The 25,077-nt window shown below is 39.2% G+C and overlaps 2 protein-coding genes across 2 annotated transcripts in view; one reads left to right on the top strand and one right to left on the bottom strand.

The window, feature by feature from the left end:
- The first annotated feature begins 3,840 nt into the window (after positions 1–3,840).
- LOC121651509 (urotensin-2-like) lies at positions 3,841–4,917 on the top strand. The gene is made up of 4 exons (XM_042003772.1): positions 3,841–4,018; positions 4,366–4,491; positions 4,655–4,698; positions 4,804–4,917. The coding sequence occupies exons 1-4, from the start codon at positions 3,913–3,915 to the stop codon at positions 4,915–4,917; spliced, it is 390 nt and encodes a 129-aa protein (XP_041859706.1). The 5' UTR covers positions 3,841–3,912.
- A 4,436-nt stretch (positions 4,918–9,353) lies between these two features.
- Positions 9,354–25,077, bottom strand: part of camta1a (calmodulin binding transcription activator 1a) — a 295,760-nt gene continuing 280,036 nt past the window's right edge. Inside the window, exons 12-24 of the mRNA XM_042004277.1 lie at positions 18,864–19,045; positions 18,492–18,688; positions 18,316–18,394; positions 17,864–18,212; positions 17,286–17,761; positions 16,396–16,574; positions 15,824–16,067; positions 14,920–14,991; positions 14,791–14,811; positions 14,509–14,708; positions 14,134–14,208; positions 12,337–12,367; positions 9,354–10,420 (exon numbers count right to left, since the gene is read on the bottom strand). Coding sequence (XP_041860211.1) covers positions 10,388–10,420; positions 12,337–12,367; positions 14,134–14,208; positions 14,509–14,708; positions 14,791–14,811; positions 14,920–14,991; positions 15,824–16,067; positions 16,396–16,574; positions 17,286–17,761; positions 17,864–18,212; positions 18,316–18,394; positions 18,492–18,688; positions 18,864–19,045 — 2,138 coding nt within the window. The 3' untranslated portion in view covers positions 9,354–10,387. The remainder of the gene's footprint in view (positions 10,421–12,336; positions 12,368–14,133; positions 14,209–14,508; positions 14,709–14,790; positions 14,812–14,919; positions 14,992–15,823; positions 16,068–16,395; positions 16,575–17,285; positions 17,762–17,863; positions 18,213–18,315; positions 18,395–18,491; positions 18,689–18,863; positions 19,046–25,077) is intronic.

Consider the following 25,077-nt stretch of genomic DNA (forward strand, 5'->3'; position numbering starts at 1 on the left):
ATACCATCAGGATCAATGTCATCAACAGCTTTTGCATTAACTTCAAATGCCACAGCAACATCAGTGTGAAGTGAAAACTAGTGCTAGTGACCCATGTCTACAACCACCTTTCAACATTATCATTGACTGGGTCAGGCCAAAAACAACAGAAGATCAGCACAGAGGCATCAGATGGACCTGCTTTTACACTCTTGACTTTGCAGATGATTTAGCACTGATATCACATACACACCAGCACATGCAGGAGAAAACATCACACCTCAGCAACTTTGCAGACCAGGTGGGCTTGAAGATCAGCCAGAAGAACACTGAAGTTATGACACTCCCAAATCCATCTCCAATACAAGTAAATGATGAAGACCTTCCAACAACAGAGGAATTGACCTGTCTCAGCAGCACAGTCAGACATGATGAAGGAACGGGCAGTGACACTGAATAAGGCCAGAAATGCATCAAGACCAAGCTAAGACTGTACCAGAGCTATTTCCACCTCACTATATGGAGCTGAATGTTGGCAGTTGACAGAAAAGAATCTTATCAAGCTGTCTACATTTCATACCAAGAACCTCAGAGGAATATTCTGGTCAGGAACCATCTCCACTGAAGGGCTGCTTGAAAGATGCAAACAGGGAAGTATGGAAACCGTCATCATGCTGTGATGCTGGTAGTGGATTGGACATGTCATTAGAAAACCAACAGACAACATCAGGAAAATAGCTCTTCACTGGACACCTGAAGGCAAATGGTGGAGTGTGAGATGAAGACCCTGAATCATTCAACAGTAACAAAGGCCAACAAGGCATAAAAAAGCAGAAAGGAAAGAAATACCAAAAAATATAAATAATATAGGGCTGTCAAAGTTAGCACATTAATGACACGTGGAGTGTACAAGATCAGGGCGATGGTGTTGAACAGGTTAAAAAAATTTACTGTAGTATAAAGAGACATATTGAGAATCTTGGACATCGCTTGTGGTGTTCCCCAGGGATCAATTCTGTGTCCAAAACTGTTTATTAAGAATATAAATGACATATTAGATATATTAAAACTTTTATTATCTGCAGATAATATGAATTTTTGCTCTTTTGGGGGAATTTAAAAGAGTTAACAGAGTTCACTTTTGGAAATGTGCAAAATAAAAATGTGGTTTGATAGGAGTAAGCTTTCTTTAAACAAACCCAAAACTATGTTATTTGGAAACTGCAAAAAGAATACAAAAATGCATGTACAATGATGGTGTAAAAAATGAAAGAGTTAGTGAAATTAAGTTTGTTGATGTGAAATTATATCATAAATTAAACTGTAAATCTAATATCAAAACATGTACATAAAGTTTCTAAAAACCTTTCACTACTGAACAAAATTAAACTAGTTTTGGAGCACAGCCCACTCCCAACTGTTCATTATTTTCACCATATTTAAATTACTGCATAGAAGTTTGTGGCAATTCATATAACAGTTCATTATCATCGTTATCTATACTGCACAAAAAGAGCCATGTGAATTATCCATAGCACTACTTCTAGAGATCATATGCATCCCCTGGTTATTAAAATTAAAAGCATGCACAAGTTATGTACAAAGCAAGGAGCTTTCTGATGTTTGTTAACACAATGCCAAAGACATCAGCATTGATCCTAGAGAAGCAGTTTTTGCTGCCGATCAATCTGAGAAGAGTAATTCGGCCATTTTAAAAAAGTTAGGAGTCCATTATTCTTCAGAGAGAATGATTACTTACCAGTGAAATACACTTAAAACAGTTACCAATCTATCCAGAACTGGATGTTCCAGCCAGACAAACCCAAGGTCAGACAGAGCTATGTTAAGTAAACTTGTTAAATATTGAAAGTTAGGTACAGTATGATTCGAAAAAGACTGAAGAGTTTTTCCTTGGAAGAAAAACCTTTTCTCTCAAAGAAGAATATTGTGATTGCATAGTTTAAGTTTGTAATGTTGCATCTGAACAAAGAACAGATTGAAACAATCCTAAAAATAGCAGCAAATCTGCAGCAGAATGACTGAAAAAGAAAAAGGTTTTACTAAAAATTCCAAACCCTTAAGCTCATTAAAGCTCATTGAAGCTCTGCTAAAGTAAATGGTAAAGGGACTGTACTTATAAGTCCCTTTTCTACTCATGTTGACCACTCAAAGTGCTTTTACATTACATGTCAAGCTCACTCATACAGCACTTCTAGATATCATGTGCTTTTTTACTATCTCGCATTCATACTCGATTTTACCAGCGGCACAGTACTGGATCTGCCCCTCTAAATGTTACAGTAACAGATGGCTTTCCTTAAATCTGTCAGATTTGTTACTGATGTTTTATCATCAGCTCATCTGTTTTGAAGGGTCCCATGAGGCTCAGGCCTTGGCCCCATCTTTTTCTATTTTGTGTGCCTCCATTGGATAAATTCTTCATCAGAAGGCTGTTTCTTACTACTTTTGTGAAGGTGGCATCCACCTTGATGTAGCCTACATTTTAAACCTTTCAGTTTCAAGAATTCAGATACTTTTTACTGTTACTTTCCTGCTGTCAAAAACTAGATGTCCTATAATCTTCTTTTTTTTTTATAAGTAAAGATGAAGCAGCGTCCAAGTTTCAGCTATTTGCAATGAGTATTTTTGATCTTCATGTGTATATTGTCCTTCCTTATATCACTTTTCAGGATTCTGCTTCAAAAATTAACTTTGAGATCCTCATAATCGAATACAAAACCATCTGTAGCATCTAGATTACTTAATTACTTAATTTTTCCTGCACCAACTCATATCCTTTGACCCATTGCACTCAACAAAAGGGGTTGTGACCTTTCAGTGATTTGAAAAAATATGACTTCAGGATGAACCCAAAAGTTCTGGTGAGACATAATTTATTTTGCATGCTAAAATCTGGAAGTGGCAATTGCCTCTTGACTAGTGCAGAATGTAAATCTTAATGACGTCAACACCTAATGGAGCATATAGCCCACTAACTATAAAATCAAATGTCACTGTCTCTTCATCTGCCCTTATTATCATATGAGACTGAACATTGACGTTTTACCTCTGATAAATACACAAATTGCATGTCCAGGTGCAGAATGTAACTTGTAAAGAGCCGTCTTGCAGTCTGTGAACTAATAAGAAAGCTTCCCTGGCACTGACCAGTGATGCGGAACACTCATAAAGTTTTGTTTTACAGCATGACTAAGAAGAAGTGAAAGTGCACATATAACATTACAATAAGCAGGCTTCTAAATAATGTGCATCTATCAGTCTGACTCAGTGACCTGTGGAAAATTCTTTGTCTGAAATTAACTTAAAATGTCAGATGGCTCGCAGGCAACAAGGTCATGAAAATTTTGTCATGGCCTGAACGTCTAGTTAAGTAGTTACTTGGGTTTATTAGGAACTCTCTCTGCTTTGTCTGCTGTGACGTTTTAAGTCAAAAAGATTCAAATGGCCCCAGAATTGAATGAGTTCTTGGCATAAATATGGAAGTTATTTGTTTGCCCAGCTTCTCCAACACCTGCTCCCTTGGATATTGCTTACATGACTATCGTAGCACCTGCTTCGAAACCATTTACAAAGTCAGTAAAATGAGTCAATCAAGCCAAAGAGCTGGTAAAACATGACTGCGACCTTGAAACACGGCCCAATACACTTGACATTTTATTGCATCTATAATTCACCTGTGACTGCATGTTGATTTATCCCAGTAAGGATGTGATTCTGATGGTTGTATAGAGATGAAGCAAAAGTGTGTGTGTTTTTGTTTGTGTGTGTGTTTCCTGGATGCCATGCAGGAGGGGGACCAAGGTACAGCTGGCAACTATATAACCCAGTTGGGATCAGCGGAGCATGTAGAACTCTTCACCTGAGGACCTCTGAGCAAATCAGAACCACCTCTAACAACAGCGTCTGACAGTGATGAAGTGCAACCATCTCTTCTCGTGGGCATTTGTGCTCATGGCCTCTGGCCCACTGCTGGCCCACCCCATCACAGAATCTGCTGAGATGCCCTATCCAGGACCTGGTGAGTACAGAATAATATCCCTATTAGAGCTTTTAGGCACAACAATTCATCAATCAGCTCCCTGATAAGTTTTCTTTTTTCAAATAAAATGTAATTTGTAAAGATTAATGACAGGCAAGTTATGTCTCAGCCCTTGAAGTAATTACTTGAGTGCAGCAGTGTTCTACCAAAGTTCACATTAGCGTTGTATTCTCAGAGAACAGACTTTAATGAACTGAAAGACTTTAAATAATTGAAAAGTTACAAGTGATTACCAGTGATAATTATGTTATATAACATCTGTTGTGTTCCTGTAAGTGTTTTTCATTTTAAACCAGCTGTGTATGGTTGGGTTGGGTTCTCCCCAGTATCAGTGGAGGACCGAGGAATGGACACGCTGGACGATCTGTCTCTTTCTGAGCAAACCTTCCCTCCACAGGATGCTGCTGGTCTCAGATATTCTACGCTGATATCTGGAGAGATTAACAGAAATGGTAAAAAAAATAAATAAATAAAAAATAATTCATGCACATATTTATACCACTGGATACTACTTTAATGTCTGGAGGATTGATGTGCATAGAAACTTGGCTAATGCAAGATGTTGACATGAATTTTCCAAAATAGTGCATAATCTTACGTCTCCTACTCCTCCAGGTGTCAGACAAACAAGTCTGCTACCAAGGGGGATCAAAAGAGAGGTGTGTTTTCCTCAAGTGTTATCCCTAAATCGGCTCTCAATTTTAAACTAAATACAATAAATGTAACTGAAAACTATACCTCTACAACTGTATTTTTATTTTCAGGTGTTGCTGGAGAAACAAAGTCTTCTAAATCCTTTCAGTCACATGTTGGGCATCCGGAAACAATTCAGGAAGAGAACGGGGAATTCAGAGTGTTTCTGGAAGTACTGTGTCTGAAACAGCCCAAAACAAAGATCGTTGCTTTGTGCATGAAGCAGGGCATGTAATTTGAACTCACACATGTACTCACAGATTACATAAATATAAAATGCCATCCACACTCACAAACAGAAAAAGGCCATAAGTGTGACTGAGACCTGTTGATTGGGGACTTTCAGTTAATTTATTAAGATTAACTTCTATGTTGTTTGAAAACTAAATGCATATATTTCTTAAAAGTCCTTATTTATCTCATGTATGACCATATTTGTTTGTTGAACAGAAATAAAGAGGAAGCAAAAAGACGGGGCAAAGTTGGTTCTCAAGTTTTCTTAATTTTTTCCTTTTTTTTATTATTTTACAGCAGAAAGAATATAAAGCATTCAGAAAACATCTTCCATATTTTAAGGGCAATTCAAAACGTTTTGCATGGCTTCAGCAGCTGAAATCTCTTTTTTTTTCCTTTTTTTTAAACATATCCATCGAGTCAGTGACGCTTGTACATGCACAATTACAAAAATAAAACTTACAAACAAGAGAAGGGAAGAAAAAGGAGGAAAGCAAAACACATCAGAAGAACCAAGAGGAGAGAAGCTTTTTAAGGGCCGGGAAGGGAAGGGAGTGGGGAGAAAAATCGGGTCACATAACAGGTAAAGACAGAGAGAAAGACAGCTATAGAGGAGAGGAAAATAGATCTAACACTAGTTCACATGCAAAGTGTCGAGGACCCATAACTTTCTATCAAAGCAGGGCCTTTTTTTTCTTCTCAGTTTGGAATCGATGAAAACGTGCAGTTCGGTAAAGGGTGCCATATAATTGCTGTCCATAAACTACTGAATGCTTGTCTTGCAATACTGGCATTTGCATAAGAGTAAGTCAACTATGTGTGTCCAATCACTTTAAACTTTGCTAGGTCTATAGGTCTCCACAAAATAGTTCTTTATTGCTCTGTGTCAACAAGTGGAATATACAGTAAAACTGCTTCTGTTCTGTTGTCCTGATGCGCCTACCTTTCTCTGGTTTGGGTGGTTAGGAAAAAGAAGAGGAGGAAAGGCAGATTCTCAGGTCAATCCGCAGAACATCTTGAAATTTATTATAATGCATAATAAAGAAGAGTGCCTATTAGCGAACCTGTCATCCCACTCAAAAAATGGCAGTAAAAACAAGATTTGCAGGTGCAATTTTCATATAACTACACTCTTAATCTTAAATACCCCCTACACTTTGTCACTTAGATAAATTAAAGGCCTAAAGAAGTGGCCAGAATAATACAATGATTTGACAGGTTTCCGTGACAGAAAGTCAAATCATTTATCTTAATGAGATATATATAAATGGACTCTATTCCAGGGCTAGTGTCTGTAATGTTCAAGGTTACTGGGAGGAAATGGATTATATATTATATTCATACATTTTAAAGAGTTCTGTATCCCCATAGTGAACCCGCTTGCCCCATATTTTCTTTTTTAGCACTGCTGAAAGGTTTTCCCATTTCACTTTTAGCTTCCTCTGCTGCGAATCACAAGTCCTGCTCTGTTTCCTCCTCCCCATTTTGGCACCCTGAGTAAAATACAAAAGGGAGGTGAACCAGTCCCTCATCTGTCACCACTCAGTTCACAAATGAAACTGACAACTTGACATGTCTGAATGTGTGCTGTGCTATGTCTTGTGCGTGTGTCTGTGTGTACAGCGTATCCCTTTAGTTAGTTTACTATAAATAATGTCACAATGTCTGCAACATTGCACATTTGTCCTAAGTGAAGTTGGGAATACACCGATTGAATCTAAATGATACTAAAAGGCAAATAAAGACTCTAAAAAGTTAGGGCTTGCTCTAAAAACAGTCCTGTCCTCATGCTTAGCCATGAAAACGTCAGTAGCTACTGATTATTGATCATTGGCTGAATTAGCAGGTATTTGCCCTTTAGTCACATACCCTCTGTCTTTCTGAGTTCTGTGACACACCAAACCAGTGTTCATCGCTTTACAGAACAGTATGCCTTTTTGACAAGTCTATCTGGCTACCGATTCAAGGAAAATAAGCATGCTATAGGTGCGGCTCTGTCACCCAGTTAACTATTTTACCCATGCAAGCATAATAAATCCTTCTCCTTTGATACCAAAACATTGCACTGGCTATGCATTCTACCCACACACCAGAGGATGAATGCAAGGCAACAACCCCAGTAGTGGCATTTCTATGTTACAAGCTGTCTCAGTAGAAAATGGAAGCCTGGAAAATAAAAAGCAAAGCTAGATTGTTCTACTGATTTTGCAGAGTGTAATGGGGATCATAATACAAGTTCATGCAGAGGATGCAACACTGTGGGTGACCATGTTCTCTTGCAGCTCCTCAATGTTAGGTACACTGTATGCATTCTGAGACTGGACTGGTGTTATGAAGATATGAATAGGCACTTTCTACATAAATACTCAGCTAACAATGTTTACAAATCAGGTGTGAAAAACAAACAAACAAACAAAAGAACAAACAAACAAACAAACAAAAAACCCAAACATGAACAACCAGGCAATCAAGAAAAAAATCAAAGAAATACCTATTTAGCCAAATGACAATTTAAAACGAAATATATGAAAAAGAAAAATCAAGTTGTCCTGTGGCACTTGGCTGAATGATCACATGTTTGGATACAGAATATACTTTCTGGTAGGAATATATTATAGGAATTAGACAGCAGCCAACAGGCACCTGTAACAATTCATCTGTTATTCTCTCTCAAATTGTTACTACAGCTCACTCTAAACAAATACCTCATCCAGAGTACAAGATACATCTTTTGCTTCATAATTGGCACAAGTGCACTATTTAACACATTAGTTATTACAGCCGTTTTACCACATTGATTCTTTTAATACTGTCATCCTGGCCAGAATTACATTAGCACCTTTTACATTTGGAAAGGTTCATTTTGCAAGTGTGCATTCAACTGCATGACAGAAAAGTGTGTCACATTTTTTTTAACCTTGACAAAATAAAAAAAAGAAAACAAAAGTTTTTCAACTAAGATACAAAAATAATTTAGTCACTGGCAGCCTTGATTGAGGACATTTCTTATAAAGTATATTGTATTGGGACAATCTTGCCTCTCGTTTACAGCAGGGATCAACCTATAAATCATAAATCAATGCTTGATCCAAGATATTGCACATCTGAAGAAGCAAATCTTTTTCAGTGACAGAGTATAACATGGGTTACTTTACAGGGCAAGGCTGTCGTTTACAATCTTTAGGTTCATACAAGATGCCTTGGTGATCATATCACATTCCATTTTTGTTGATGACAAAAAAATCTCACACAACTTTCATATAGTAGATTCAGGGATGAGTAAATACTTTACATATCTGGATGCTGGAGACATGATAGACTTAAATGCTTTCTGTTAAGAAATGAGACCCTCTGCAACCTGTGTACCTCATTGTTTTCGCAATCCTCAGCCAGCTGTGACATTATGGTCTTCAGTGCTAGTGTGTATTTCATTGTAGAATTATCTGTTCTGCAAAAATGAACTTATCTTCTTAAGCTATATAGCATTCACATACCTTGGCACCATTGGCAAAAATTTCTTGGGAGCCCAAAAAAAAAAAAAAAATGAACGGGAAAAAAACAACAACAACAACAAAAAAAAAAAAAAAAACGAAAGAAAAAAAAAACATACTTGTTTAAAGATCATTTTTAAGACCTCTCCTAACACTAAATACAATATTTTTTTATATTTTTTAATCATATTGCAATATTATCATGCTTTAGCAAAATGTTCATCTTGAGAACAATCAAAATAAAGTAAATTACTCTAATAGTGAAATAGTTTTAATTTTTACAGAGCATAGCCACTACTGCTTTTGTTGTTTTTTCCCACCTGTTTTGACTCTGTTCATACTTTTCATGCACATAGCTCATTTTTATCCCAGGTATTTACACTATATACAAACAATACAACCATACTTCTTCGGCATTCAAACAAAACTATACAAATATTCTGTTTTTGTCTCATACCTGTTTTTGACCCATTTTTAATGAATAAAATAATATATTTCTAAAATACAATCCCCGCAGGGAACATGTTTTTTTTTCCTACGTACTTTCAGCCTTCTTTATATACATAAATCACTCAATTGTCAAAAATATGGATTTGTCAAACCCCTATTTTGGGACAAACTTAGGGACCCCTAAAAGAATCTCTAAGACGTCAAGGCAATGTATGTGATCTTCCCCTCAAAAGCCTTCAGAGGCTCTGAAGTTCATTTAAAAAGAACAATAATAACCTGCATGACCATTACAACACAAAATAGGCAAGATTTTTTTCATCTCTTCAGAAGGGCAGTCAACTGAACAAGCAGAACGGAAATAAAACAAACAGGAAGACACAGAGACAGCTTCATTACAGAAATAGTAGAGGCTCTGATGATGGTGGATATGGATGTGTCCAGGAAAAAAAAAAAAAAAGCCGAGGATAGGCTGAAAGACTAGACCATAAGCACACAGGCAAAGACTTTTCTTGCCAAGAAGTCATGCATTTTTTTTCTTGGTAGGATTTAACAACATATAGCCTGAAGATACAGATCACCAATACATTGGACGTGATGGAAGAAATACATTAGACAATATGGAACAAATTCAAGTAATAAAGTGACTACATATATATATATATATATATGTATATATATATATATATATATATATATATTTACGAATAAAGCATAGTATTTTTTTCTTTTAAGAAATGTCATCCCCAATCTGTTTCTGTATTTTTAAACCCCTCTACATTCATTTGTAGCTCCACCCATGTGGGCAGACTGGTGGGGCAGAGCACAGTAGGACAGGAGGAGCTGTTGAGCTAAATCGAATATCACCATCTACAGCAGAGGATAAACATGGGCATGTGGGTAATCGCTATAATTGATTTTAAAAAAAATCCTTCTTTGAATGGATTGATTGGTCACTTAAAAAAATCATGTATTACAATTAGAGCCCAGAATGTTTCTGCATGGTCTCTCTGTCCTATGAGATCTTCTGCAGCAGCCTTTTCTTTTTACATCCCTTGAGGTCCTCTCGCGTCACAGACCACCTGTCTCGTGTTGTCTTCCTTCACCATCCAAAATCTCTTCATATCCAAAATAAAAAAAAACAAAAAACATGAAGCAATCCATGAAAAAAGTGCAAAAAATGCTGTGAAGCAAATGTTCTGCACCCACCCCCCTTTTTAGTTTATAATCCTGTAGAAGTTGCCACTCTCCAACCAAAATCAAGTCAGTGGAAAGTATAGACGTGTGAAAAAAATGCTCTTTTACGTGTAATAGCAGTTGAACCAGTAACACTGCTGTAGTTGTAATAACTGCAGTGCTTGCACTGATGTTTCTTTTTTTTCTTTCTTTCTGTTCTTTTGTAAAATGTCTCGGGTATAAACAAAAAAGATAAAAGGAGTCAGGAGAGTGATGTCACATCGCAAGGGGGCTCTTCTGAGGGGTCTCATGTTCCCTGGCCCTTTTCAATTCTTTCACCCTGGAACACAGAGACAGAGAAGGATGCATAAATAAACATGCATGTAATCACAGGTTTATCATTATAAAGACACACACACATGTACACACACAAAGGCTTAACAGTATCACACTGTTCAGCCAGAGGTATCAGAAAGTGATCAAGTCAGCCCAGATCATCAGGAACTACAGCTGCTCTGTGAAAGGAAATATCAGTCAGGATTTAAATACACTTGCACTTTGGAAGGCACAAAAGAGACGATAACACAGTTAGAAAATCATTCTTACATAGCAAACAATATGCGGTAAATTATGTAAAAGATGCTTCTGTGACTAAATAAATACAGAAAAACATTGAAGTAATTATTATAATTAGAATTATTCTATCCTTAGACAAGTGTTTTCCCCTGAAAATTCAGCAGGAAAAAAAAGAAAGAAAGAGAAATCTATCTAGTCAGTTTTCGCTACTTATGAACAGCATGAATTGCTATATTTGATTTTGTACACGAGGTTATTTTTTTTTATCTACCAAGATGTTTGAGGACACTGAGAATTCCAAGAATTTCCATCTAAATAAATAAATAAATAAATCTGGTTTTAAAATGTTAAATTAATAAATTAAATGTGAGTTCACAAAAGGATACCCCCATATTTCTTTAAATATATGGGTATCCATTTTATTCTGGTTATTTTGTTTGGGAGCATACAAGCTTGCATCTACTGCATGTGTTAAAGAAGAGAGGAAGACTATGCTGATGCAAACACATGCACAAACTGCGAGTATGTGTGGTGGATCTTCTCATGATAAACTGGTTTGCTCCCTTGAGGTGTGAATCTCTTAAAACACTAAGCTGTATTCTCAGTGGGTGGAGAAGACTATTGTTTGTTTTTTACACTGTAACCTATGTGCTATCATAGCCTGCTAACCTACATCACAGCAAGGCAGAAAAACCTGCAATATGAGGTGGCAGCAATCACACCTGCTCTAAAAGTGTGGTAACCTGTTATATAACATGGAACCTGAAAGTAACAGCAGGTAGCAGCAAAAAGGCTAATGTTTGTTGATAATAATGTGGAGATTTCTGTGACTTGGGCAAATCATTGAGTAGTTATTTCTTCTTTTAAATTTGTCATTTTGTTTTAATAAATCGGTGGGCATATCATTTAAATGGCTTCACACAGTTTTGACAAACAGAACTTAGTGGGGTTAAGTCCTCCTCACAGTCTGTCGAGTGGCTAGAAACAGAGCATACAGTTAGCCAGGCACCCAGAAAGACAGCTACTTGAGAAACAGCAGGTTCATAGCATGCCTAAATGTGGAAGAGCGAGGACCATAGTTGTCACTACTTTACATGCAGCAGGAAAAAAACATAGTTGAGAAAAAAAGCCTCCTGTACGTTTCAAACTGGCCATCTGCATAACCACACAAAGCTTAAATAAAATTAAAAAAAAAACAACAAAACAAACAAATGAACAAAATGTAATTTCCAAGGAGAGAAAGACAGAGATAAAAGAAAGTCAGAGAAGTGTCTGGTAAGTGTTGCAGCAATATTGTCATTCATGAGCATTTTGTTAGTTTGAGATTGAGGTTCTGCTCTAAATCTGAGCATCTCAGTCCACCTGTGGCTCCAGTTGGCAGCCTTCATGCAAGCAGGCATCAAGCAACAGTGATGGAGGATGAGGAGGGTTGGGGACGGGGGGTAGGAGAGAAAGAGCAAAACAGAAAATGAGAGAGGAAAGAAGGGAGAGAATGCCAAGGCTGAGGCTTCAGGAGGAGATAACTGCATTATTAAAGAGTGAGAGTAAGACATAAGAGGGATTTAGGGAGGAAGAGGCCCATAGAATGAAAAGGTTGAGAGAGAGAGCGAAAGACAGAGACAGAAAGAGAGAAAGAGAGAGGAGGGGAGGCACGAACTGAGTTGCTGAGGCTGCACTCACCCGCTTGAACAGTCTATGGTCCATCAAGGGGCTTGGCATAAACAGCAAAACAATACCAGACAGCTATTAGCACACAGTAGGCACTGTGAAGGAGGGGGGCGAGGACAGGTGGGGGCCAAATACAGTGAGGAGAGGGAGGTGGAGCTTAGGGGGTTGGGGACATTTCTAACCACCGATTGTTTTCAACAAAAACAAACACATCCAACAAAGTAGCAAAAAGTAAAAAGAGGAAAAAAATTGTCAGATGAGTAGTGCAGCGAACAGCAGAAGTGAGTTCATCACAGCACAAAACTACTTAAATGTCAAACGACTGACATTTTATCACCTCTAAAACAAATAAACAAAAAACTGCCTTATTTTCTACGATGGATGGTTAGAAAATCAGAGACCTCTAATTTCCTAAATCCAATCTTTAATTTTTCATGTCCAATGCTGTTTGTGATGGCAGAGCAATCATCCTTGGCATGAAAGATACCTGCCTGCACACATTTCTGCACGTACGCTCTGCAATTTTTACAGCACTATTTTTTTCGCTGAATTTTTGTTGCAGGATGTGTATTGTTCTACTTTTCTTTTTAAAATTTCTTTCAGGGTCAGGTCAGTTTAATGTCCATTTTTTTCCTCCTTTAACCACTCTGCTTTTGGTAGCAACACCGGAATATTCCTTATCAACCAAATTATCATGTCAGATAGAATGCTGGTATGTTATTCTATATTTTTCCCAAAACCCTTTGCACTCATGGAGGGCTCATTCGTGATACTCACCCCTGTACTTTACAGTCAGGACAATTCATTCAGTCTAGTAGTCATGGCTAATGTGAACTCCATACAGTTTTTATTAGACTTATTGTTTTTTTTAGTAAGCATCCATACGTTGAGGCTAATGTTACATGGCATTCCCACTTTTGAAGCTGTTGGGTAAACTCAGACTTCCAAAAGGTGCTTTTTGACTTTTAACTATTAGAAACAATGCTTCCTTCTTTTTTGTGTTCACACTGCTAGAACAGCAACCAACTGAAGTTCATAAAACTATGTTTTTGCATTTATAACTTCTACCTTGGGGATATTTTAATAGCATAAAGGGAACTTTGTCTGATGCAACTGTATGGCGACCGGTCAAGATGATGTCAATGCACAATTACTCGTTAAGCAATGAAATTCTATTGAAATTTTACAAAGCACAATAGAATGGATGGTTTCTTGAGCCTATCTGTGATAGAGAACTTACTGTCATTTTAACACATGTAGAAACTGATGCCTGGTTGCTATGTGACTTTAGCCTTATTACCTGCTGTATAAAACAACAAGAGAAAACCTTTGAAGGTAAATTGTTCTTTAGTGGGCTGTTTAGTCACCATAACTGTTAGTATACTGATAACTCTGAGAACCGAGGTTGTATTATGGGGCCTATATTTTTCATAAAATCTTTGTGAAGCTTTTGTATTGGATGCTTTTTAGGAAATAATGTAATCATTGACAAGTGATAACATTTAAAATCTTCTGACATTAAAGTAGTATTGCACAGGGTTGTACTCACTTCTGATGCCATCTGTCTTTTTATTTGTGTGTTACATGATTTTAATTGTAACTGCATTGTTTCTATTTATCTTTATGTCTTCATTTACATTTATTTACTTTTATGTATGAAATGAGCTAAACAAATAAACTTGCCTTGCGTTAACAATTATTTCAATGAGATATTCCTATTTTAGACCAAGAACCAGCCCTTCTAGCAAAACTGAGAGTAAACTTTTATCTGGAATGTTAACATGTGTGTGAGGCAGTGTCTGGACCTACCTGTGGCGGCAGCGTCGTAGGAACCTCATAATCTTTCTGGCAGCCTGATCCTGCCTCTTTGTGAGCAGACTACCTCTGCAAGACAGCAGAAAGAAGACAAAATCTCACTGTGCAGAAAACAACTGTTTGTAAAACGACACCTGAGTCAATTATTTAGTGAAAATATGAATTTAATAAGCTGAAGGTAACTTTTTATAATGTTTTCACTTCTTTCTGGTAGCAAATGCTCAAGGCATCTACCATCTTTACAGTTTCCACTAAAGTTCAGTAATATCTCCAAATATAGGCATAAAATAGTCTCTTTTTCAAACTGTTTATAGCTAGATTAACATATTCAAGCATTTGGCCTTAATTCAGCATTGCCTGAGTGTTTACCTCAACTTGTGCTGCACCAGAGCAGCAGCAGCCCCACGGTGATGGGGCTTCAGCCTGCCAAACTCCTTGTAGCTGCGGTAGTATTGCTGAATGAGCACAGCAGCCCTCTTGCTCTGCTGGAACTTCTTCTGTTCGTGGTAGCTGCGGAATTTACTCTGGATAAGGATGGCGGCCTGCGTCATCTTCTTATAAAGTGCATACTGCAAACAACAACACAGCACTGTCATGCTTTGAATGTGTGGAACAGTACAAGAGTGCTATAGAACACAAGCAACAAGTTACCTTCAAGGCTATCCATGTTAGCTTGTAAATAGGAAAAGGACAACATTATGAAAGATGCATTGAAAGGTTCTGAGACTCAGATGTAGACTTGACCATATCTGAAACTCTTTGGTGTATTGTGTTGCCTACCTGTTTGTATTTCTTGTAACAACGTTGTATAACAGCAGCAGCTACTTCCTGTTGCTCTCGGAGCGGCCGCCCCTGTTGGAGAATAGAGCGGTATATGTAAGAGGTTACAATAGAACCTGCTTTTTTCTACAAAGGATATTTGTGGCTGAGTCTTCCTGAGGTGTCTTGGTGGCTAGTATATGAATCCACCCTGGAATAAGACCACGCCTTGAGGACCAACCACCTGTGAAAGGGTGGAGGAAGTACGCCCCTGCCCAACAGAGAGCCACCTCAGTACCAGCTGGCAAACAGGCACAAAAGACAACTGTGGATGACAGTAAACAGTTTTTCATATTAAAACTTGTTAAAAGTATCTGAGGGGGTGGGTAGGGAGTTCAAGAATGGGATTGGGCAGCGGGGAAAGGGCTGGTGTGTGAAGAGCTAGTTAACAACAAGCAGAAGCAGGCACCATACCCCTCACTTAGAAAGAGACAAAGACAAGGATAGAGTTGTCGCACATTAGCTTAACTGTGTCTAATGCAGCAGGGATATGGGGACAGTGCAGCTCCTCTAAGCAAGGCCATGCTCTGCTCAAGCCACCTTTCCCATGCTGAAACCACAGGGGAATTTTTATATAGCTTCTCTTGGTATTGTAATGTCATTATGAGCAGAGGAACAGAGAATGAGACAAAGATAAAGCCTGAAAAAACATTATTAGTATTAGTAATGATTAGAAACAGCACATTTCAAGACAAAATATGCAAAAACCCACATCACATATGTTGAACTTTGGGACCAAATAAAAGTGATCCCTGCATTCACCAGAGCCAACCCCTAAAAAACTTCTAATTACACCAGTCCTAAACCTGCAGCCCTATCTCTGTGGGCTACAGCACATACAGCGTGTGGGACCTGAGGCCTGTACCTTGTACTTGCGGAAGGCAGTTTGGACAAGGCGGGCAGCCTCATACAGCTCTCTCTGCTCTGGATCTGACAGAGTCAGCTGGGCCAGGTCTCGCTCCACTTTGCTGTTGGAGGCATTGATGAACTCACTCCAGTCAGCTGCTGATGGGACCATTGACCTCTCTAGGGGCCCCTCTTTCAGTGGAGACCCCCCAGGGCTCAGGTTAGGGTTGGGTGATGGGGTCAAAGGTTCATTGTACAGAGATCTGAGGAAAGAAGGGTGTAGATTATAATTCTGACTTTTTCAAACATCTTTATTCTAATGTTTGGTGAAAGAAAGCTGATTCAGTCCATTTGCATTATAGCTAGTGTATTAGATAAACTTCAAAGATGCATGAAGAAGGTTCACTATTAATTACAGATTTTTTCTATTTTACATAGACATTTAGTAATTTTTACTTTAAACCAATAACAAATATAATAAACTCCTTTAGAAGACAGAAAGCCGACTTCAGCACAATGCCTTTAAATTAAAGTAGTGAGGGAGCACAACCACAGCTGGCTATATGTACCCTGCTCCATGGTACTCCTCACCTTAAATGTATGATGCTTGGCAGCTGTTCTACATCTCCCAGGTAGTTGGCCAGCCAGTTCATGGTGTTGCTGACCCCTGATGTGTCTAAGGGGACAGACTCTGCGGTGGTGAAGTTCTCCCTTTTAATTCTCTCTGGTGTTGCTTCAATGATGTGTTCCGCCAAAGTCATCATATTTACCTGTTTTATTCACAAAAACAATGGTGATAACTTATCTGGTAAATTTTCCTTGGTGTGGCGAGGGTACATAGTCTACTTATGCAGGTTTAATTGATTGGCCCAGTGACAACTATATTGGCTTTAATGGCAGTGCAGAGGATAATAATGATGACAGTGATGATGCTGGAGGCTAAAATTCTTAATCCAGCACTTTATCTATTGGAGAAGTAGTTAGACTGATATGGATGGCTGGAAGGATCCCTGGCTGCTCGAGAGGATCAATGGAGAGTTTATTATGCAGTGATGGTCATCAACAGTGTGCCAGGTTGGTCTCTTGTATATTGCCCTACACGATACAGGAAGCCATTATCAACTGGGTGGCATGGTACTGTGATGTCAAATCTGACTCGTTTTGTGTCAGTCTTAGTTCTGCTTGTCATATGAAAAACTGATAGTACACATATTTTGATCTATACATTTGTACATACCTGCACCCTTTTACTAATTCTCATTAATGCATATTTTAAAAGCAGATCAGCTAAAAATAACACTTCTCTGCCAGATGTTTTGTTCTTAATATAAATGAATCATACTGGGAAGTTGATTCAAGTTACCATATTGTTATACAGCATTCTTTATACCCTCATCACATGTCGCAAATGAATTTATTACAGCACTTTTGCCAGATTCAACACATGCATAAACAACCGAGTACATTTTCTTCACACTCACCTGCAGGTCATCCATCTGTGTGAGACAGTCCTGGTTCTCCAGATCCTCTCGATATGATAGCAGTTCTGAATCAGCCATTTCTCTGTCTGCCATTACCAGCATGCCGAGATGTTCTCGTTGCCGCAGTCGGTTGACCAGTTTCTCCTTCCCAAGGCTGCTGCTCCCAGTGATCCCCAGTGCTTTCCTCCCCAGGCTGTTGCTGGAGAAACTCTCTCTGGAGGTCCATCTGCTTGTTCCGGTACTTCCTCCTGTAGACAGGCCTTTGTCTGAGCTCAGGCCTTCTGCAGACAGACTTTTAGTGCTTGTGGACAGCTTGTGGAGCTGTTGCTGCTCCAGACTCAGAGGAACAGACATGGCTTTGTCAGGCCGAGTTTGAAACAGTTCTGGGTTGGGTTTATGTTTTTTGGCTAGTGGAAGGTCTCTCTGGCCCTCACTGCTGTAATAGTTAGAGGGCTCTGATCTTGGCCTTCTCAAATCTGCAAAATAGTACAATGAATAATAATTAGCTGAAAATGCATTAACAAATACTTAAATGTTAATACACAATTAGAAAATAAGAGATTTTCCACTGCACTGACCTGGATTGAGGCTGGTGGTGCTGGATGTGGTTATAGTGGTTGCAGGAGCTCCTTGCTTTCCACTTGGTGCTACTATGCTGTCATTTGCCCAGCTGACCATCCAGCTATCTGTGGTGGGAGCATCAGGGGCTGGGGAGAAGGACATGCGAGTTGTGGGTGGTAGAGGGGCTGGGGGCTGCTGCTCTTCCCTCTGTAACTGCTCCAGGCACTCAGCCAGTTTGGTATGGCCACGAGAGCGTGCGATTGACAGGGGTAGGCGACCCAGGGAGTCTGGGATAGCCAGGGCACGTCTGTCCCATTTGTACAGAACCACCGCTGCCTCCAGGTGACCCAGCGCACATGCCCACATCTGGATGGAAGACAGGCAAAATGTTACAAAAGTAATCTATCAAACAAGCTGGGGTTTTGAGATTTTTGCTCACAATATCAGATGTTAATTTGAGCTCTCTTACTAGAGGGGTGCAGGAGAAATGATCAACATTGAGAGGGTCCACTTCTAACTCCAAGTCAATACTGTCAGCGTGCTTAGTACTGGTATACAAGAGACACAAGAGACAAAACAATAAAAATCTCACTTGTATCAAACACCAAAGGATCCTTAAATATGTGGAGATTATTTGGTCCTCACCGCCATTTGATGAGTGTTTGAATGAGGGTGGCATAGCCCTGGCCAGCAGCCAGGTGAAGGAGAGTCATGCCTCTGAAGGTCTTGGAGTGGATTAAGTGTTTGGACTTGGCCCAACAAGCTCTGCTCATCATCTTCTCACAGACCACCACGACACGGCTCTCAAAGGAGCTGCTGGCCTGCGTCTGGCCAGATGCACACTCAAATACATAAATAAAAAAGAATGCATTATTATTATTATTATGATTATTATCATTATTATTATTATCATTATTATTATTATTATTATTCCTTTCTCATTAACAACAACTTGAAAAACAATGACTGGTTTTAAGCAGGATGTATTGGTATAAACAGCCTGGTGTGCTGTTTTACCTGTGACTGGATGTTGTTGCCTCCCCCTCCACCTCCCCCATTGCCTCCACCTCCTCCTCCCCCTGTTCCTCCCCCAGCTCCGCCACTCCCTGCACTGCTCGACTGCTGGTGGCTGGCCATCTCTGCCATTCGCCTCTCCATCTGCTCCAAGCGCTCCAGGATAGACATTCTGAACTGGTTATCTGGGCAAACAGTAGAACACAGAACACGTCAGCACATAAGCAGCATCAACTGTGAGAAAAAAAATGTCTGTTTGCTAGTACCAGCACAAATAACCCTGAATCCTGACAAGACAAATGATCCCACAGTATGCACCACAAGCTGCACCAATATATTGCTCTGAGGAGATTTGAGACTGTTGTAGGGTGTTGAGGCATGCCATCTACCATTTGAGAACAAATGCACAAGTCTGATTTTAAGATACAAGTAAGTTGAGGGAAAGGTAATTACTTTCAGTTGTAAGACATAAAAATCTTACAGTCATGTAAGAGGAAACCTAAGTGATTAACTTTATCAAAAGAACTGGGTACACAAAAATTCTGCAAACTATATCAGTCATGTAATAATGACTCTCATCACGGAACATATTTCACTGCAGCCTAATGGAGGTTGAAAGACAGGCCAAAGAGCGGGGGCATGTTAAATGTGCCCACCTTTTCACACATCATTTCTGACAAGCTCAAGGGTGGGGAGCGAATGTACAGCTGAAGGCCTTCTCCAACTGATTAAATACACCCTGTTATAGCCCTACTCTATAGACGGGTTTAAAAGCACAACTAAGAAGCTGACAGTACAGAATAAATCAAAACTTATGCTCCTGTCTAGGGTCCTTGAAAATCTAGCCTTACCATTTATCAAGATGGAGGGAGACTGAAGAGAATTTAAATTTAAAACACAACTACTACTTTGTGTTATGTGTCAAGTGAGGATAGTTTCTTCATTTCTGCTCAGGTTTTCAGTTGTGCATCAACAAAAGCTGTTTACTACTGTATGACAGAGATGTAGAACATGCTGCATTATAAAAAAAACAGTAGGGAAAAGATCAAATAACTTTTAAAGAATTTCATTTAAAGAAAAAGAAAAATTAAGCTAAATAAACACACACACACACACACACACACACACACACACACACACACACACACACACACACACACACACACACACACACACACACACACACACACACACACACACCTATCTATCTATCTATCTATCTATCTATCTATCTATCTATCTATCTATCTATCTATCTATCTATACATTTAAAAATGCAATAAGTTAATGGAAGCCTATAAGATGCAAGGCTTAATGAAGCATTAAGGAAACCCCCGACCACAAACACTCACTTACACACAAACAAACAACAAGCCCTTGGTAAGTATGAATGTGCGTGTACACACACATATAGGATGCTGTGAACAGACAGTGGATTGGGATGGGCACAGAGAGCCCACTGCAGCAGGGAGTATAGAAGACTGCATTAGCATTCCCCATTTAGCTACTATGAGGCCGTTTCTGTGGCAACCTGCTGCCGAGCGGTAACTAGGCGACAGGAACATGGTTGTGTGCGTATGGCCTGCCTGTGTGCTATTGGCTTATTGATGAAGGGGAGGAGAAGGGCTCAGTACACAAGAAAAATATGTAGAGAGACAAACAATGAAAACATAATCTATAAATCTTTTCCTGTGTGCTTGGCCCCCTGCCATTTCTGAGTATTGATGCCTCAGGTAGGGAACCAATGACTCTAAGTGGGGAGCCTTCACAGCATGACCTGGTGACATTTGTGCTTTACAGTACCTTAGTAGTCTCACCTGAAGGCTCCATAGAGAGCTAATGTCACAGCGAGACCTCCTATAAGTCACAATAAAAGAGGTCAAGTAGTTTCTATCATTGGGGTGGAAAAGCACAATGCCTCTGGCTGCTAATTTGCTGTTCTCAGTGACAGGATGCTGCACTATGAATAATGGACTGAAAGAACAACAATGAGGTCCCTGCCTTTGATTCTTTAGACTATCTAAGTGAGCGTGGTCAGATCAGCAGATCCCTCTCAACTTAAACAGCTGCTTGGAGTGTTTGCAAATCTTCTTGCTACGCTGGATCCATCGTCACCCATCAACGAATTGGCTTGTGGAGGCTAGAGAGGTGAAGAGTTTCCAGTCTACTCTAGACTGAGTTCATCTGTTGGGAGGGGAGTCAGTGAGTTGAGATAAGTCACAGCCCCAGAACCTGCCTTGATACAAGGCTTTGCTCTTTCCTTCTCTTTGGCTGATATGTGGGGGAGCGATACAAACAGAGACGGAGAGAAAGAGGGAGGATAGTTAGCAGTAGGCTGACATGTCTTTGTTCAGACCTAGTGCTGCAGTGTGCTGCAGTGCAGATGATGTCATCTCCACCTGCTGCCTGCTGCTCCAAATGCATTGCACGTCCACTGCAGAGGGAGGATGGGGTAGAGACGAGTGGGAGGGGACAGGGAAGACGTGCAGCCAAACAGCGCTGTAACACCACAGTGATGTTATTAAAGCCCTCCCTCTTTCTGGTTTACTCCCTTGTGACGGTGTGTGGTAGCAGACGTGGTCATTCTCACACATTTAGGGCAGACTGTGACATGTAAATTTTAAATACATTTGGCTTTTAAATACATTTAGCAGCAATGAGATGGACCAATGCTGCACTTGACAACTGGTGCCCAGTCAACCGAAGAGTAAATTTAGAGATGAAATTACCCAGATAGACCTTCAAAATCCAAGCTAAGTCCCAAAGAGTAATACTCATTCTCTTTTTCATGGAGTATTATGAGTTCTTTTATCCTCTTGATGTTCTATTCCCATCCAAACCAGATGCAAGAAAGGAAAGATCCCTCCTCCCTTCCAGAATAAAAAACATAACACATATGTGTGCCGTCTTACACTGCTGTGTACCTGAACTCATTCCTGCACAGCTGATCTGTTGATAGAGAGTTAATTTATTGCAAACAGCTAAAAGAGTGGAGAGTGGGCTTTATTTCTGTGTGGCCCATTACAAAACACAAGGGTGTGCTTTTTAAATCTACAGCAAATACAGCTAAATGATGAACTGTCTTCCTCTGACTTTTGGGACAAACGCCTGAGGAGGATGGAAAAATACAACACTACAGGTCTTTATATAGAGTTAAAGCAGATTTGGTTAAAAGGGATTTCTATGCTTGAAGAATGTAAAAAAAAAAAAATAATAAAAATGCATAATAAAATAATAAAAAAAAGAATAAATCAGTTAATTTAAAGAGGCACTACGACTTTTCTGAACTATAACCCACATGAGTAATTTTGCTGCTTGTCGTGGGATTGATGCTTAAAATATTACTAATGTTTTAATCTAGGGATAGCCATTAAGCTGTACCCCTACCCAGACTCAGAGATGTCCCTTATAGGTTGACTGTTGTGTCTCATGGCGACTCTGTTATTAGCTTCTCTCAAAAGATCTAAATTCTCTGACTGATACAAAGAGTAGGGCTTATAAAATGTGCACAATATTTCAACCTATAAAGACTTGTCCCATATGATTTTTCTTATCTCTGGGACATGGCAGCAGCTCCTCACAAGGCAGGTTAATATACACAAGGATGAGGGCAGAAAGGACGATGCTGCTTATTAAGATACAGTGGAGTACAATGGGAGTGAGAATGGACTGCAGGGAAAAGGAAGACAGAAGGACAGAGTAAGGGCAGAAAGGAGCGGACAAGGGTAGGGTGAGATGAGAGGACCAGGGGAGATGTTGGAGAGGAGTAAAGAAAAATAGGAGGGCAAAAGGGCATGAATTATAGGACATGCCAAAACATGGGGGTATCAGTGAGGGAGGCTGCGGAATTCAGTTTCCCTGTCCAGAAATGTCAAGGATGAACACAAGAGAACTATAACTGGAGCTTTACTGTCTTAGAAATAACGCAGTGCTTGTGCACACTCAAGTGCCCTCTATTACTGCCTTGAACTAGTAAAATGTAGATGTCAAATAAGCTATTGTACAATATATCAACATACAGCAGAAGGTGAAATCATGGACAAACTAAGTAAGAAAGCACAGTTATCTTATTATAAACGAGAGCCACTTTGTCTGCCTGATTTGGGATTTTACGTTCTCAGTTAATTGTGTTTGGTATTTAAATAAAACTGTAGCTATCTTTTATCCTAAAAGACTTGACAGGGTTACAGCGACATCTTTAATCCTCACTTCTCCACCTCTGGTTTTATTCATACTAATCAAGTTCTGAGCTGAACATCATCTTTCTGCAGCCAGTCAAATTCTCACATATAACCCTTTAGAGAAACCAGAGGCCAGCCGCCCTTTGGGTCTTGTGCAAGCTGATTGACAGGGGCTGGAATTTGTGACTGTGCAGAGGAAGGGGCCAGACCATCTGGCAGCAGCCCTCGCAGCTGGAACACATGACTGTGTGCTCCTCAAAGACACACTATCCTTTCTATCAGTTATTGTAAGAACAGTGATAGCAGAGGATTTTAACTGCTCCAAGAATACGATTTTACAGCATGTAATAGAGACATCCGTGCTTTATAGATAATCTATAAGTCCATCCATCTGCTATACTGTGTATCCAATTTGGGGTCATGGGCAGGGCAAGAGGCAGGACACACCCTGAACAGGTGATCAATCCTTTCAATGCATCACATAAACACAAACCAATAGACAAATTAATTCACATTAGGGTGGCAAATTACACATCCAGTAAACTAATAAGGAGAAAGCTGGATTACCTGGAGGAACCCTCTAAAACATATACCACATGCAATCTATACAAAAACAATAGAAAACAAGATGACAATTACTAGTTATAACTTTTTCCTTCACAGAGTTTAAATGACACTAGTTGTTTTGCCCTATCTTTAAATCCAGAATAATTCTGCAAACATGGAAAAAGGCTCTTGTTGCATCACTTGTCCTGCCTATATCAGTTTTTGTCCCATGCAAAGCACACATTTGAGTCAGCTTTGCTACTAGTATCTTCATTTAAAGACACAAACAAAACTTCAATAACTGCTAGCCAAATTTCTGCTCTATCTCTACTTGAGTACATCAACAAATTGGGATAATAACAGGTAAATAAAACAATCAACTTTAAGAGTCATTATACCTTTTAACTTGTACCTGACTTATTGCAACCCTTTTCCACTATCAAATGTTTTTTCTTCATAACTTATACAATGTAGTTTAATAACAGCAAACAAAGTTCAAAGTGCTTCAACACGGCTTTCAGTCCTTCACTGGCATTTATCCAGATATATAGGTGAATATCAGCAGAGTTGGAACACGGAATAGATACGTTGTGTCAGCCTGAAGATAAAATGCCAAGAGGGTGCACTATAGGGATTTACTGTCATCCTCTGTCACACTAATAGAGTAACACAAGTATTGGCTTTTTGACTTGGAAAGAAGAGTAGTTTGATTTTCTTTTTCTAAATGGCTGTTCACTTGACAGAATAACAAGAGTATTTCATTAGCTTCCCATTTGCATAAACAACTATACTACTTGACACAAGAGCTGCAGGCAGACCACAAATAAGAGATGAGTGGAGAATTTTTTTCATGGGAAAATCAAGCTAAAATAAAAACCCATGGCATAAGGGACAAGATATCTCCAAACACAGCAAGGCTAAATGCACTCACAGATAAATCAGCCTTACCAGCTTACCTCTTTTCCAGCATGACAAATTATTGCTCAGTATTTTGCCACATGCTGTAATCATACCGTTAACATATTGGACAGGTATATGAACAACTTTTGATCACAGACTTAAAATGTTCAGCTGATTAGTTTAATTAGTTTGAGAGACAAACATGCCTCTTTCTATTTTAATTTTCTCATCAAATAAGTCAAAGTGTCTACCTGCCCTCAAGTAAGAGTACAGCAGACAGGGTTATGAATGAACAGAAAAACTTTAAACAACAGAATTAATTTAGCTAGAAAGTAGGGAAAAGAAAGAAAGAAAATCAGTTTGAAGCTTCCAACAGCATATGTGGACAGCATAATCACATCATTTTCCTTATACCAGTGACAGAACTGTTCAGAACTGTACATGGAAGTCTTTAAAGAGGTTTGGATCAGACCAGAAAAACAGGTGTTACTGTATTCCTCTTACAATACTTAAATGAACTCTCTATAAGGTTAAATAAATAAAGCAACACCAACTGTAAGAAGAAAAAGAGAATCGCGCAGCCACATTAT

The sequence above is a fragment of the Melanotaenia boesemani genome, chromosome 13 (assembly GCF_017639745.1).
Source record: "Melanotaenia boesemani isolate fMelBoe1 chromosome 13, fMelBoe1.pri, whole genome shotgun sequence".
Taxonomy (NCBI): Eukaryota; Metazoa; Chordata; class Actinopteri; order Atheriniformes; family Melanotaeniidae; genus Melanotaenia; species Melanotaenia boesemani.

Excerpts from the sequence above, each read along its gene's own strand:
- LOC121651509 (XM_042003772.1), top strand. The coding sequence starts at position 3,913 with ATGAAGTGCAACCATCTCTTCTCGTGGGCATTTGTGCTCATGGCCTCT. Across the intron at positions 4,019-4,365 it reads GATGCCCTATCCAGGACCTG|TATCAGTGGAGGACCGAGGA; the intron begins GTGAGTACAGAA and ends GGTTCTCCCCAG. Across the intron at positions 4,492-4,654 it reads TGGAGAGATTAACAGAAATG|GTGTCAGACAAACAAGTCTG; the intron begins GTAAAAAAAATA and ends CTACTCCTCCAG.